This window comes from Lissotriton vulgaris, chromosome 1_2, assembly GCF_964263255.1.
Source record: "Lissotriton vulgaris chromosome 1_2, aLisVul1.2, whole genome shotgun sequence".
Lineage (NCBI taxonomy): Eukaryota > Metazoa > Chordata > Amphibia > Caudata > Salamandridae > Lissotriton > Lissotriton vulgaris.
In genome coordinates this window covers 1,357,635-1,371,392 of record NC_141686.1, presented here as the reverse complement: position 1 = coordinate 1,371,392, position 13,758 = coordinate 1,357,635, and the positions used below count along the sequence as shown (strand labels likewise).

Sequence of the window (13,758 nt, the reverse complement as noted above, 5' to 3'; positions counted from 1 at the left end):
GCCGCCTTCCTCGAAACCAACAAATCCCTCGACTCCTCACAGTCCGGATTCCGAGCCAAACACAGCACTGAGACCGCACTCATCGCTGCAACAGACGACATTCGAACTCTACTGGACAACGGAGACACAGTCGCCCTCATCCTCCTCGACTTCTCCGCTGCCTTTGACACAGTCTGTCATAGCGCCCTTCTACAGCGCCTCAGAAACGTCGGAATCCAAGGAAAAGCACTGGAATGGATCACCTCGTTCCTTACCGGAAGAACCCAGAGAGTCCGCCTCCCACCATTCAAGTCAGAGGCTACTGAAGTCATTTGTGGCGTGCCACAAGGATCTTCACTCAGCCCCACCCTCTTCAACGTATACATGAGCCCCCTTGCGGCCATCGCTCGCCAACACAACCTCAACATCATCTCCTACGCTGACGACACTCAACTGATCCTCTCACTCACCAAAGACCCTAACACCGCCAAAACCAACTTACACGAAGGAATGAAAGAAGTAGCCGAGTGGATGAAGCACAGCCGTCTGAAACTGAACTCAGCAAAACAGAAGTCCTCATCTTAGGCACCTCCCCCTCCGCCTGGGATGACTCTTGGTGGCCAGAGGCCCTTGGAAAAGCACCCATCCCGACAGACCATGCACGGAACCTGGGCGTCATCCTGGACTCCTCACTCTCGATGACCAGACAAGTCAACGCCGTTTCATCATCTTGCTTCAACATTCTTCGCATGCTCAAAAAAACATTTCGCTGGATCCCCACCGAAACTAGAAAAACGGTCACCCACGCACTGGTCACGAGCCGCCTGGACTACGGAAACACCCTATATGCCGGTACCACCGCAAAACTCCAGAAAAAACTCCAACGCATCCAGAACGCTTCAGCCAGGCTCATGCTAGACATCCCGCGTAAAGAACACATCTCTGGTCACCTGAAAAACCTGCACTGGCTCCCCGTAAATAAGAGGATTACTTTCCACCTCCTAACCCACGCACACAAAGCACTTTACGAACTTGGACCCGAATGCCTCAACACACGACTATCCTTCTACACCCCCTCCCGTCAGCTACGATCCTCCAACCTAGCCCTTGCCACTGTACCTCGCATCAACAAAACCACCATGGGAGGTAGATCCTTCTCCTACCTGGCAGCTAAAACTTGGAACTCTCTTCCCACTCACCTTCGCCTTACTCAGAACCACCTAGCATTCAGAAAGCAACTTAAAACTTGGATATTCGACAAGTAATTCCCCACCCTTCCTCAAGCGCCTTGAGACCCTATGGGTATGTAGCGCGCTATATAAATCTATTGACTTGACTTGACTTGACCTTTCCCAAAAACTACTTAAAACCTTGGTGCGTAGCTCTTCCATATGAAAGAGAGAGCATGTTTGCAAACATGAAGAATAAAAATAAAACTTATGGAGCTAAATTAAATACACCAAAAATCTGTTCAATATTTGTTGCAAACAGATATTAGAAACAGTTCAATACAAGTCAGTTAAAAAAATGCAATAGTTCAGAATGTGTAGAAACATGGAGGAAGATTCTAGCTTTTCACTATACAAGGAGAGCAAAAAAACAAACATTATCTCTCTACCTGTCATTGTAAGTTATTAAACAGAGCAGAAGAAAAAAAAGCAGCGTTCGATTTTCTTGCTTTAAACAGCAACTTCTATAATTCTTCATGATCAGACCTGTCTTTCACCTCAGCTGCTGGCTCCGGCAGCAGGCATTGTGATGTTAGAACTCAACTGTAATAACTTATAATAGTCACGTTCTTTTTTATTTCCAATAATTTTTTTATTGAGGTATTTACAAGGTACAGTATACAGGTATAATGTCATGGTCTCCCAGGGAGGGAAAAGCAGTTGAACAGCTATTTATGTGCCGGTAAGGTTACATACGGCTTTTGGAGGAGCGTGCGTGTTGCATTCGTATGTCATATGCGACGTTGTCCGTGGTTCGGGGATTCGCCCCTAGGAGACTGGAAGGAAAGGTAGAAAAGGGAGAAAAGAAAGGGAGTGAGAGATGGAGGTTCACTAGTGCGCGTTAAAAAGTGTCCTTGGTCAGGCTACCTTGCCTGTGTGGTGAAGATTGTGTGCCACTTGGGTGCTGGTCTAGGGGGACTTGTGTGAGGATAGGTAGTTGTCCAGGGTTAGCCACATTTCTGCATTCGTGAGGGTCGTTGTCGTTTGGTTTGCTGTTATGGTGTCCGCTCCCCGTAGGACGGCGATCCAGTTGAACCATATCTTAATAGGAATAAGAGACAGTGATGTGTGCTGGAACTGTAACAAACATAAAGGGGACCTGGCACACCTAATATTCCTCTGCCCGAAGGTCAAGAAGTTCTGGAGCCGAATAGGAGATTTCATAAACAACGCCCTAGGACTCAATACAGCTGGACTTCCACACTATAGCCACAGCTTTTATGTCACCGGCAATAGAATCCAAGGTGGACAAAGAACTAATCGGCCTCCTACTCACCGCAGCGATCAAAACTATCCTAAAAAACTGGATAATAGTCAAGTTCTGATGTTCTTTCTTTATAATTCTTTACTGAGTTTAACAAGCAGTGCTTTAAATGGTCTGGTACTCTCAAGTTCTGAGTACCGGCACTTCTTATTTATTTCCCTCTTAGTACCGACATTTCTCCACTGCCAAGGAGAATACTGATACTCAAGACATTTGTTGCCTTTAAGGTGCGGCCGTGCAGCTCCACTTTCATTTCCACGCACTTCTTTATGAGGAGCCAGCATGCTCCTAAAATACAATAAGATCTGTGAGACAGGGAAAAGACAGACTTGCAGTGTCTGTGCATTGCATTCTTGCCATTGTGCTGCCTGAAAGAAGGCTCTTTTCCTCACTGCACTACTGCCACATCTGCCTTTTGAAGGGTCTTCAGGCGAGGCTTCAACAATCGTGTTGAATGGAGGGACTGAATAGGGCTAAATGAGCAGCGGGGCGGGATGCCCTTTTGTCATCTTTCACAGTTTGTAGATGATCTGTGCAGAAAGGCCTCCGGTATGCACCTTTGTTTTCACTGTAAATTATGAGGTGTTGCAGCCTAGAGGGTGTCTTGCCCAATTAAGAAACACGTTTTCCGATTTGGGCTTCAAATAAACAGGAACAGCACCATTTATTGGATAGATACCATCAACAGAGAGGACCAAGAAATTATGACCATCATTTTAGCCTTTGTGCTAAAAGACCAGGGTTACACTTTAAATACCCCTGCTGAAGTGGAGGGTCTCCTGTGCTGTACTCCTGACGGAGAGGCAGACACACAAACAAGAAACAAACCTTCTCGCCAGCGTGCAGACTGCCAGCCCCCAAAAGAAACATAGATCTGTGCAGTTGGTTAAACCTTAAATGTAAAGGCTGCTTGGGAGCCAGTAGAGGTGACGTTAATTGATGGAAGCACTTTAAACTTTCAAAGACAAATATATATTTTTTTAAAAGGTATTGTAGGTAACCCTGGGCAAAGCGCTACGCTACGCTTGCCTAGTTTGCGAAGTTTGCGCTACTTCACGAATTGCACGTACCACAGTGCAAACACGCCTAGCGTAGTGCAGCGGTCATTATTTGCTTGCTCGCGGTCCTGAACGTCAAGTTGGCGACTGCAAGCAAGCAAAATGACATCCCAGCAAGACTGTTTCCTCGTTCACGATTGGCAACATCAAGTTGCCGATTGCGAGCGTGGAAAATAAACCTCCCCGCAAAATTCTCAACGTGGGGAGGTCAGGTTTCTCATTGTGAGTGGGTGGGTATGCTCGCGACGGCTCGCGATGAGAAACTACAAGTCCGCCTTGAGAAAGCTGGCGCTCAAGTAAAAATTGACTCGAGTGGCAGTAAATGACATCTCACACTGTGCAGGATGCCGTTTTCACTGATTACACAGTGCAGATAAGCATCAGGCACTGTGCAATCATCATAAACCGCGCACTACGCAGTTCACGTAGTGCTACGCGTAGCTCGCGTAGTGCGAAGTACACTTTGTTGAACTATGCGTAGCGCTAGTTTGCGAACTACGCCCAGGCTTAATTGTAGGGGGTGTTGCAAGCTGAGCTGTGGAGCACCTGCTTTTAATACACAGTTGTAAAACTGTTTAACTAGGTGCAATCTCCATATTACATAAATGTGCACTTTGATTTTTTTTTTCTGACATTTTATGGAAGCTTATCGTATACTGTGTGCAATGCAAATTAAAATAATAACTTACACATTCCCAATGCCTTGTGTGACGAACAGGGATCTCCAAGCACTAAACATACATGAGTAACTATTGTATGCTGAACCAAACACAATTCAGTTCTGTGGACTTTTGGTTGCACACACATATCTGCAGTGATCAAATTAACAAACAAAGGTTTCATAACATAAAATAGTGCATTTCTCACTGATTTTTTTAATTTGCTCCTACTTTTCATTTAAGGTGTGCATTATTTTATATGCATTTACTGGATAGTGAAAGATCAAAAAAGAGTCACAGAATGATGGGATTGAGAAAAAGAAGGTAATCTAGTCAGATGTTTAATTGCACTATGTGTGACCATAAAACCAGTATTCAAATTATGGCTCACCTTCATGACTAAATTGCGAGATTTAAGTAAAATCAAGTTGCTTCATGTATTTAGTTGACTTGATAGTGACATTTAGGAGCACATTCGAATAATTCAGTTCAAGCTGGATCCTGTGTAAAAATCTCACTTGTATATGCTTCAATAGTGAGTAATGTTCATTCCTCCATAAAAATAATATTGGTCATGACATAAGGGACATCTGAAAATTCGAACGATTTGTTCATGGCTTTGTCAGGAGGGAGGGTTAATAAATGTTTTAAAGTTCATGTTTAGAAACTTCCAAATCAATGCAATGTTGTGATCTAATATACTAAATTGAAAAACTTTCATGTGTTTAAGAAAAACTCACTACACGTTAAAGTCTTTTTTTATATTTGTTTGTTGTGTAATTTGTATCCCAAATATTTTGAAGGTACTTCGTGCACTTAGGGAAGACCCAGGCTACTGGTGCAGGATTGGCTCGACTGTAGAGACATCTTAAGACATGGACAGAGTAGGCAAATGCCAGGGGCTAAACATTCCAAGGGGCTGTCTGCCCTTCCCACCCTTCACAAACATTACCAAGGGACCTTCGCACTGTCAGAGTTTGAAAGGGTGGGAGGGTGCTGCTTATTCAACCACTTGACAGTGCCTCTTCTGTTTCTGACCTCTCTGCTGAGACTACTCTCCAGGTATGTAATACTTTCCCATACGCTTGGAGGGCTGATCTGATTTTAGTAATTGTCCCGCCTTGTTCTTCTCTTTCTTATTTATCAATAACCTTTTGAATCAGTTGCTGCAGATCTCCTATCTGATCTTGACTTCATCCTGCTGTTTAATTCTCTCTCTGGTGGTCGAGCTCCCAGTCTAGAAATAAATATAGAGTCTCTGACGCACACTCTAATGGAGTAGTTGGGTCTTCTTGGTTCTGTGAGACTACAGACAAGTTGTATGTACCCCACATCTTTATACGATCTGTTTTGCCTCATTATTTAGGTTTGGTGTCTAGTGGAGGGTCATGGGAGCCAGATGTGTTTGTTCAACTTGCCTAAACTAGCAGAAGGTAAAAAAGTCACCTACCTTAATGTTTCCTAAATTGTTTGCCATGCATGTTGAAATATTTAGAAACATAATCAAAATGTTGCTGCTGCTTTCTCATCAAGAAAGATTGGGTATATTTGGGTAGGAGTGGTGATGCATTTGACACTGTGCTCAAGGGTATCAATTTATTATTGAACAAGGATATTATGGGAGGTGACCAGTAGTGCTCGGTGTCCTTGCGCATCACCATGCCTCAGCCCTCCTGCCCTCTGGCTCGGAGGTGACCTGCAGTGCTCGGTCTCCTCGCGCATCACCAGGCCTCAGGCCTCCCGGCCTCAGGCTCCGAGGTGACCTGCAGTGCTCGGTCTCCTCGTGCATCACCAGGCCGTCCTCAGCCCTCCTGCCCACCGGCTCTGAGGTGACATTCAGTCCATGGTCTCCTCACGCATCACCAGGCCTCAGTCCTCCCGCCCTCAGATTCCGAGGTGACCTGCAGTGCAAGGTCTCCTCACGCATCACCAGGCGGTCCTCAGTCCTCCGGCTCCGAGGTGACCTGCAGTGCAAGGTCTCTTCGCTCATCACCAGGCCTCAGCCCCGCCCGCCCTCTGGCTCTGAGGTGACCTCCAGTGCTCGATTTCCCTGCACATTACCTGGACTTAGCCCTCTGGCTCTGAGGTGACCTCCAGTGCTCTGTCTCCTCACGCATCACCAGGCCTCAGCCGCCCCAACAACGGCTCTGAGGTGACCTGCAGTGCTCCGTCTCCTCACGCATCACCAGGCGGCCCTCAGCCCTCCGGCTCAGAGGTGACCTCCAGTGCTCGATTTCCCTGCACATTACCTGGCCTTAGCCCTCTGGCTCTGAGGTGACCTGCAGTGCTCCGTCTCCTCACGCATCACCAGGCGGCCCTCAGCCCTCCGGCTCAGAGGTGACCTCCAGTGCTCGATTTCCCTGCACATTACCTGGCCTTAGCCCTCTGGCTCTGAGGTGACCTGCAGTGCTCCGTCTCCTCACGCATCACCAGGCGGCCCTCAGCCCTCCGGCTCAGAGGTGACCTCCAGTGCTCGATTTCCCTGCACATTACCTGGCCTTAGCCCTCTGGCTCTGAGGTGACCTGCAGTGCTCCGTCTCCTCACGCATCACCAGGCGGCCCTGAGTCAGCCCTCCTGCTCTGAGGTGAACTGCAGTGCTTGGTCTCCCCGCATATCACCAGGCCTCAGCCCCCCGATCCTCATCTCCGAGGTGACCTGCAGTGCTCTGTCTCCTCGTGCATCACCAGGCCGCCCTCAGCCCCGCTCGCCCTCCGGCTCTGAGGTGACCTCCAGTGCTCGGTCTCCTCACGCATCACCAGGCGGTCCTCAGTCCTCCAGCTCCAAGGTGGCCTGCAGTGCAAGGTCTCCTCGCTCATCACGAGGCCTCCGCCCCGCCCGCCCTCCGGCTCCAGTGCTCGGTCTCCTCGCATATCACCAGGCCTCAGCACTCCCAATCTTGGCTCCGAGGTGACCTGCAGTGTCAGGTCTCCTCGAGGATCACCAGGCCGCCCTCAGCCCTCCCGCTCTCTGCCTCTGCCCCGCCTGCCCTCCGGCTCAGATGCTCGCTCTCCTCGCGCATCACCAGGCCTCAGGCTCCGAGGTGACCTCAGCGCGGTCCATCAAACTGAAATGAAACAATTAGCAGTTTGACTGAACCGTCCGCGTGTCGGTTCCCGGTGCTGCCTGCCTTCTAATTAGCTCTTGGGTAGCAAAGTTCAGCATCGCGCAGATTTTCCATAATTAAATATGAAGATAAAAGCACTCACCTCAACTATGACCACCTCCACGGAGACGTTGGCAGGAAGAGGCAGGCGGGGCTGGAAGTGCCTGGCTATCGCAACCAGAAGATGTAAGGTGGCCAAGAGGTCCTTGCTCAAAATCACTAATTTTAAAGAAAGCGAGAGGGAGAAATAGCATGAAATATATTTAATAAAAGGTGACATTTTCTTAATGACATTCCTTCTTCGGCGCTATGGAGTAATATCAACATTATCCAGACACGTGCCTCGCTGTGGGAGAAGGTGACATTTAAGCAAAATGAATTCCTGGAGCCACTAATGTTCCAGTGTAAATACTGCTGCATGCGAGTTTAATGCATGCTCTCTGACCAACTGCGAGGGGATGAACATAAACACTAAAACATGCAGTGGTATTTCGAACTGTAAACCAAATATATTGTAATTAATTCATATTCTTAAATAACCTGGCTAAAAAAGGCATTGTTTTTATAAACACTTGTAGGTGTCTTACCGTGTGAGTGTGTGTGTGTGTGTGTGTGGGTGTGTGTGTGTGTGTGTAACGTCATGCTGTGAGATCAGTACATTAAAACAACATAATAGAATCTCAACATTTTGTAAACAACAAGATTCGGTTAAGAGTTAGTAGTCGTTAGTGATTGTTTTCAAAATTACATCATAACAAGACATGCATACACATCCTGAGGCTGTTGCAGAGATATCAGGCCTAGTTTACAATTTCTGTAGCCAGTTTGCTTTAGCATTGGACACTAATAACTCACTCTAGCTTCTTTAGAAAATGAACATAGTAATACATATTGTAATGCGCTTTGGCTAGCTAGGACATCACGAGGACAGGGGGAACGCCTCTAGACCATTTGCCCAATTTAGGAAAAGCAACCCGAAAATGTATTTTATAGACATGGAAGCTGATCAACCAATACCTATGTTCAGAATTTGTGACAGTTGACAGATAAAACTGCATACGTTAAAGGCAGAGAGTGCTTCACATTAGTAATTTTGGCCGCTTCTATCTGGGATTACTTGGTTAATGTATTCAGATAAAAGGCATTCCTGTCCTTCTTAGTAACTGTATTAGTAGTCTCAGGGTTACAAAAACCTCTGGCTTCCCTAGTTTTCCAGAAGTTTTTTTATATAAGTTAGGCTAGCCAGGGGATGTGCTGAGCAAAATCAAGGGATACGCATGCCCACCAGCACTAATCGGTTAACCATAAATAAGTGGCTATGACCTAATAAAGTCAGTTAATTAGCAAATGCCAAATCTATGAGAGCTAAACATTTGAGAAGCTGCTTGACACAGCTCACTCCTAAAAGCAATTATCCACTGTGTGTAGACTCACACAGTCTACATACCCCTGTAGCTCTTTGATGAATCCAGTTCCCAAGTGTATGCAGAGATAAGAAAATGCCTGTTTTTTCCCCAATAAGCATGCCAAGTATGTCTTTGTAGGCCGTAAAGAGTGAGACTTGAAAAAGTTCTTGCTCAGGTTTGTTTGTAAATTCAGCTCATCCATGTATAATGGGGAAGACATCTCACAAATTTTGGAGACCTTTGGCAGTCCAGGAAATTAAAACTGCATCATCTGCATAGAGCAAAAAAATGGAGAAATGGGTTTCTACTCTAACGCCTTAACAGTTGCCGACGGGAACACAGAACGGGTTAAGCATTGCTTGTCCTTCATCCAGCAAATATATTTCAAAACCATTGAAATATATGTTAAATAGAAGAAGGGATAAAACACACCCTTTTATAACTCCCCTTCCTATATTAAAGGAATGTGTACAGTCACTGTTCTGACCGAATCTCACTCAGGCAGACGCACTGCAAAAAAGTTGGCACAAAAAAGACAATAGCTAACTATTATACACTGACCCGATGGCACACGTGGTAGCTAATGGACATATCTCGCACACGTTCCCGCTGGGGAGGGGCACACGGCAGGGTTGTCCTTTGTCACCCCTGCTGTTCGCTATCTCCTTGGAACCCCTCGCGACCCTCATAAGGACCTCGCCTCTCCTCAAGGGCATATCATGGAGTGGGGGATGGGAGGAACGACTGTCTTTATATGCAGACAATATGTTGATTTATCTAACAGACCCCGAATGCGGAGTGCCGGCTTTATTGCACATTTGTGACACACACGGCAGCATTTCCGGCTATACGCTGAATTGGAATAAGTCGGAACTGTATGTTTTGCAGGGGCAGGCCCCGAACCTTGGCGAGGCGTGCCCACTAACGATAGTGGGCTCGTCGTTTAAGTATCTGGGCATTCATGTCACTAGGAATCCAACGGAATTCACGGATAAGAATCTGAAGCCTCACTTGGATAGACTTAAACGAGATGTTACGTTCTGGTCGGGTCTTCCGTTAACACTTCTGGGTAGAGCTGCACTCTATAAAATGATGGCGTTGCCACGTTTTTTGTATGTCCTCGAAAATACACCCTATCCTGTAGCCCCTAGGTTTTTCCAGAAAGTGGCAGCGCTGGTTTCCAACCTTTTATGGGGGAACCTCCCTGCACGCATTGCACAATCCAAGTTGCACAGAGGCTGGTACGACGGTGGTATTGCATTACCTAACTTAAGACTGTACTACTGGGCAGCACACCTTAAGCCGATCAACCAGTGGATTCACGCACCTCAAGCCGAGCCAGCGTTCCAGTCTGACAGGGCACAATTGGGCACGAACAGCCTGTTGGGTCTATTATATGATCACCGTAAAGTTCGTGCCTTGCTGGGGCCTACTAGACTGACAGTACAGTTGTGGCATACAGCAACAGCAGCGCTGGGTTGGAAAGGGAAGATCACCAAAATGACCCCGCTGTGGGATTCTCGGATATTGGGCAACATGAGGAACAGCAAGGGTTTTACACACTGGGATACTATAGGGATTTCCACGGTGGGTGATCTCTGGGAGAGGAACGGGGTGATACCCTTTACCCGGCTAAAAGAATTATACGACCTTGGTGACAGAGAACTTTACAGGTACATCCAAATACAACATGCATTGCTCGCAGCCCTGCCCCCCGACACAACGCTGCCCGAGTCCTCGCCATTGGAAGACCGCCTCCTTACTGATTGTATGATGGAAAGGGCAACATCACTCACATACCGCAAACTGCTCAATAACTTCCCAGATCCGACACTCCTGTTAAAGGCAAAATGGGAGGGTGACACTAGCGTAATGGACGAACATGAGTGGAATGAGGCACTTGGGACCCCTAAGGAAGTGGGCATCTCGGCCCGACTGCGGCTAGTACAACTCAAGATACTACACAGGGTTTACTACACTAGGACCATGTTACACCGCATCCATAGGATACCACATCCTTACTGCCTTCGTGGGTGTGGGGAGGAAGGAACATTTTTTCACACCATATGGGAATGCCCCAAGATTCGGGAATACTGGAAACAGATACTCCGCACAATCTTGCAAACGTTGGACCTGTCGCTGTTGCCTGACCCACGGAGGTGCTTGTTAAACATATGGGAGCCTACTGACCTCTCCAGATATGAACAGCTCTGGGTCACGGTAGGATTAATGGTGGCAAAATGAGACATCGCACAGCGCTGGGTTGCGGCAGAAATGCCGACCAAGTCACAATGGTGTCTAAATATGGACAGGGTGATGGTAACCGAAAGGGCAGTATATTCTAACCGGGCCTGCCCAGGGAAATGGAATAAGGTTTGGACGAAATGGAATGTGTACAGGGGGGAAATTTGTGACCCCTTGCTGGAAGATGATCAAGATGTCTACGACGAGTAAATGGATGAGGGGTAAAGCTAAGTGAGATGTGTGAGGAGAAGAGAAGCCAAGGATACTATACGGGATCTCCTATTTGAATTGTTACGTGGGAAGCAGGGGGTGGATGTAAGGGTAAGATTGGTGGGGAACGATCGAGTAAATGGGTATGAGACCAGAGTAGGCCTCTCCCAAGAGGTACTTGTAACTCAGACTGTGTTGATTCATGCAAGATCGTAATACTATTCCTAACGTTTGAAGTTGAAAGTTGTTCTTTTCAAAAAAAGTAAAATCAAAAACCTCATCCAGCGTCGATACAGATATCTGGGATGCACTTTTCTTTCGCAGCGACCTTATTTGGATTTATACAGAGACTGATGGTTTAATGACTATTTTGAAATGCTGCATTTTGAATCACGAACGGTGTTAGCGGCCGGCCCACTGGGTTGTAGGCTTTCCGCTGTGTACTATACAATGTGCAATAAAGGTTTAAAAAAAATAAATAAATAAAAATAAAAATAAAAATAAAAAAAAGATAATAGCTAAGGGTCCCTCTATCTCCTTTCTTAACATTATTGTCCAGAGCTTTCTGTGGGACATGCATTCAAACGCACTGGACAAATCCATAAAGGCCAGAGGGAGTATACCTTGTTTGGACATGGAATATTTACCATTGAGTAGGTGGAGATTCAAATATTGCTCGACAGTGCCTAAAACCTTTTAAAATCTAAATTGATATCTGACAGAGCATTTTCTGTTCAACCCAGAACTTCAATCTGGCCAAGTGAATACACCCAATAATGTTCACCACTGAGATAAAGAGTGATATTGGGTGGTAGTATTTCAGCCCGTCTCTATTTCCCTTCCAAAGAATTTGGGTAATTATTGCCTCTGACTATGCGCTAGGGGGTCAGGATTTAGCCATGGAGTTAAAAAAAACATTAATCAATAATGGAGGTCATAGATCGATATTAAATATCAAGAGGGACATCGACTAGGCCACGGGTCTTACCGGTAGGAGTTTTTAATAAGGCTAAACTAACCTCCTCTAGATTAAAGAATAGGGACTGAATAGAAGTTTAGTAATTACCAAGGTCACCTGGACATTAGCCTGACCTTACTCTATGTACAGACAATAGAAGGCCACTTTTCATAGGTAATAATATTTCATCCTTATTAGATAAGTCAAAGTCACCCTTACTTACAATGTCACAAATAGATCTGTATGGGGCCTTAGGGGGAGCCAGATCATGCTTAGGTAAGCAAGCAAATAGCCATGTTGACCAATGGCATGACTTCAAAGCAATTTCCCTTTTCTGGGGTCACATTACATAGCATTGCTCCAGAAGAGGCAATTTAACACCAGTGCTTGCAACAATAGACCAGAGCAAAAAAATTTAACTTTTGCAAGTGCACTTACCAAAGTTTTGTTTTCGCAAACATCTATCACTGGACAATTGCTCTGTACCCACACAGGTTTATGTAATCTGGCTCATGGCTTCAAGCTCAATATGTAGCAGTGCGTATATTTAACACCATCATATTAACATAAAGGCATGATTCTGGTTCTAGTAACTGTAGAACTATTTATACCATTACTATACTATTTTTTTATCAATGAGCATGTTACGCTCTAAAGAAATATCAACAGTACACACTTTGGAAAATATTTTTTTTACCGGAAACGTTCTTCTAAGTTTCACACCTGTTACCATTTTTAGCAGTTTTAAAAAGCACAAACCTGGCTCAAACACATTTGATTTATTTACAAGAGAACCAAAGTATGTTACACATTGGGGTTTTTAGGTATGGGGAGATTAAGTGATTTTCCCAGAATCCCTGCATGATGAGTCAAGGCGCAAATTCAAACTTGGTACCCCAGTTTCAAAGTTGGTAACTTTAGCCATTAGGCCACATCTCCTCCCCCACCACAATCTTCCTTTTTTCTCTGTGCAAATTACTGGCAAATTAATTCACAAATTCAAATTATAGCTAACGGGTATTACATTTTGTGTGATATGGTCGATTCACACATGTTGAAAAAGTCACACATCTACTGCTCAAGCTTTTCTCCTACTTTGGAAGTAAATTCAGAGGTTTATGGAATTCATAGGGAATCCACACATTAAATATCTAGGAATAATCTTATTGGTTAAAATGTACTTGTGTAATTTTCAATTAGAACAATCTGCACAGGTACATCCTTTGGAAATGTATCTACTGGCAAGTGATGTCTCCCTGAGAAGACACCCCTTCCAGTAAACATCCATGAAATATGGGAGATTCACTTGTATTTCCCACCCAGAAAATCACTTTCTTTTATAGGATTATCTATACGTTTCTAGTATAGAAAACTACTTCTAAAATATTTGTCAATACCCACAAACCTGAGTTTTTAGATATCCAGCATGTTTTCAGGGCACTTTCTTCAATTGAATGCCCTCCTAACTATTATTATTCAAATTATTTGAAAATGGATGTGGAATTTACTATCACAAATTGTATTTGTGGACTCTGGTTGCTCTAAAACGTTTGTGAATTAGGTATTTGGAAAGCAGGGAAAGTTGGTGCTCGAAGCCCGAGTTGAAAAGTTCGAAAATCTACTTGAGTAGCAGAAAGAAGCAGCACC

At 45.3% G+C, this 13,758-nt stretch overlaps 1 protein-coding gene across 1 annotated transcript in view; it reads right to left on the bottom strand.

Moving 5' to 3' along the window:
• PARVG (parvin gamma) overlaps window positions 1-13,758 on the bottom strand; it is a 352,500-nt gene that overhangs the window by 121,935 nt on the left and 216,807 nt on the right. The window contains exon 6 of the mRNA XM_086952730.1: window positions 7,397-7,512. Coding sequence (XP_086808856.1) covers window positions 7,397-7,512 — 116 coding nt within the window. The remainder of the gene's footprint in view (window positions 1-7,396; window positions 7,513-13,758) is intronic.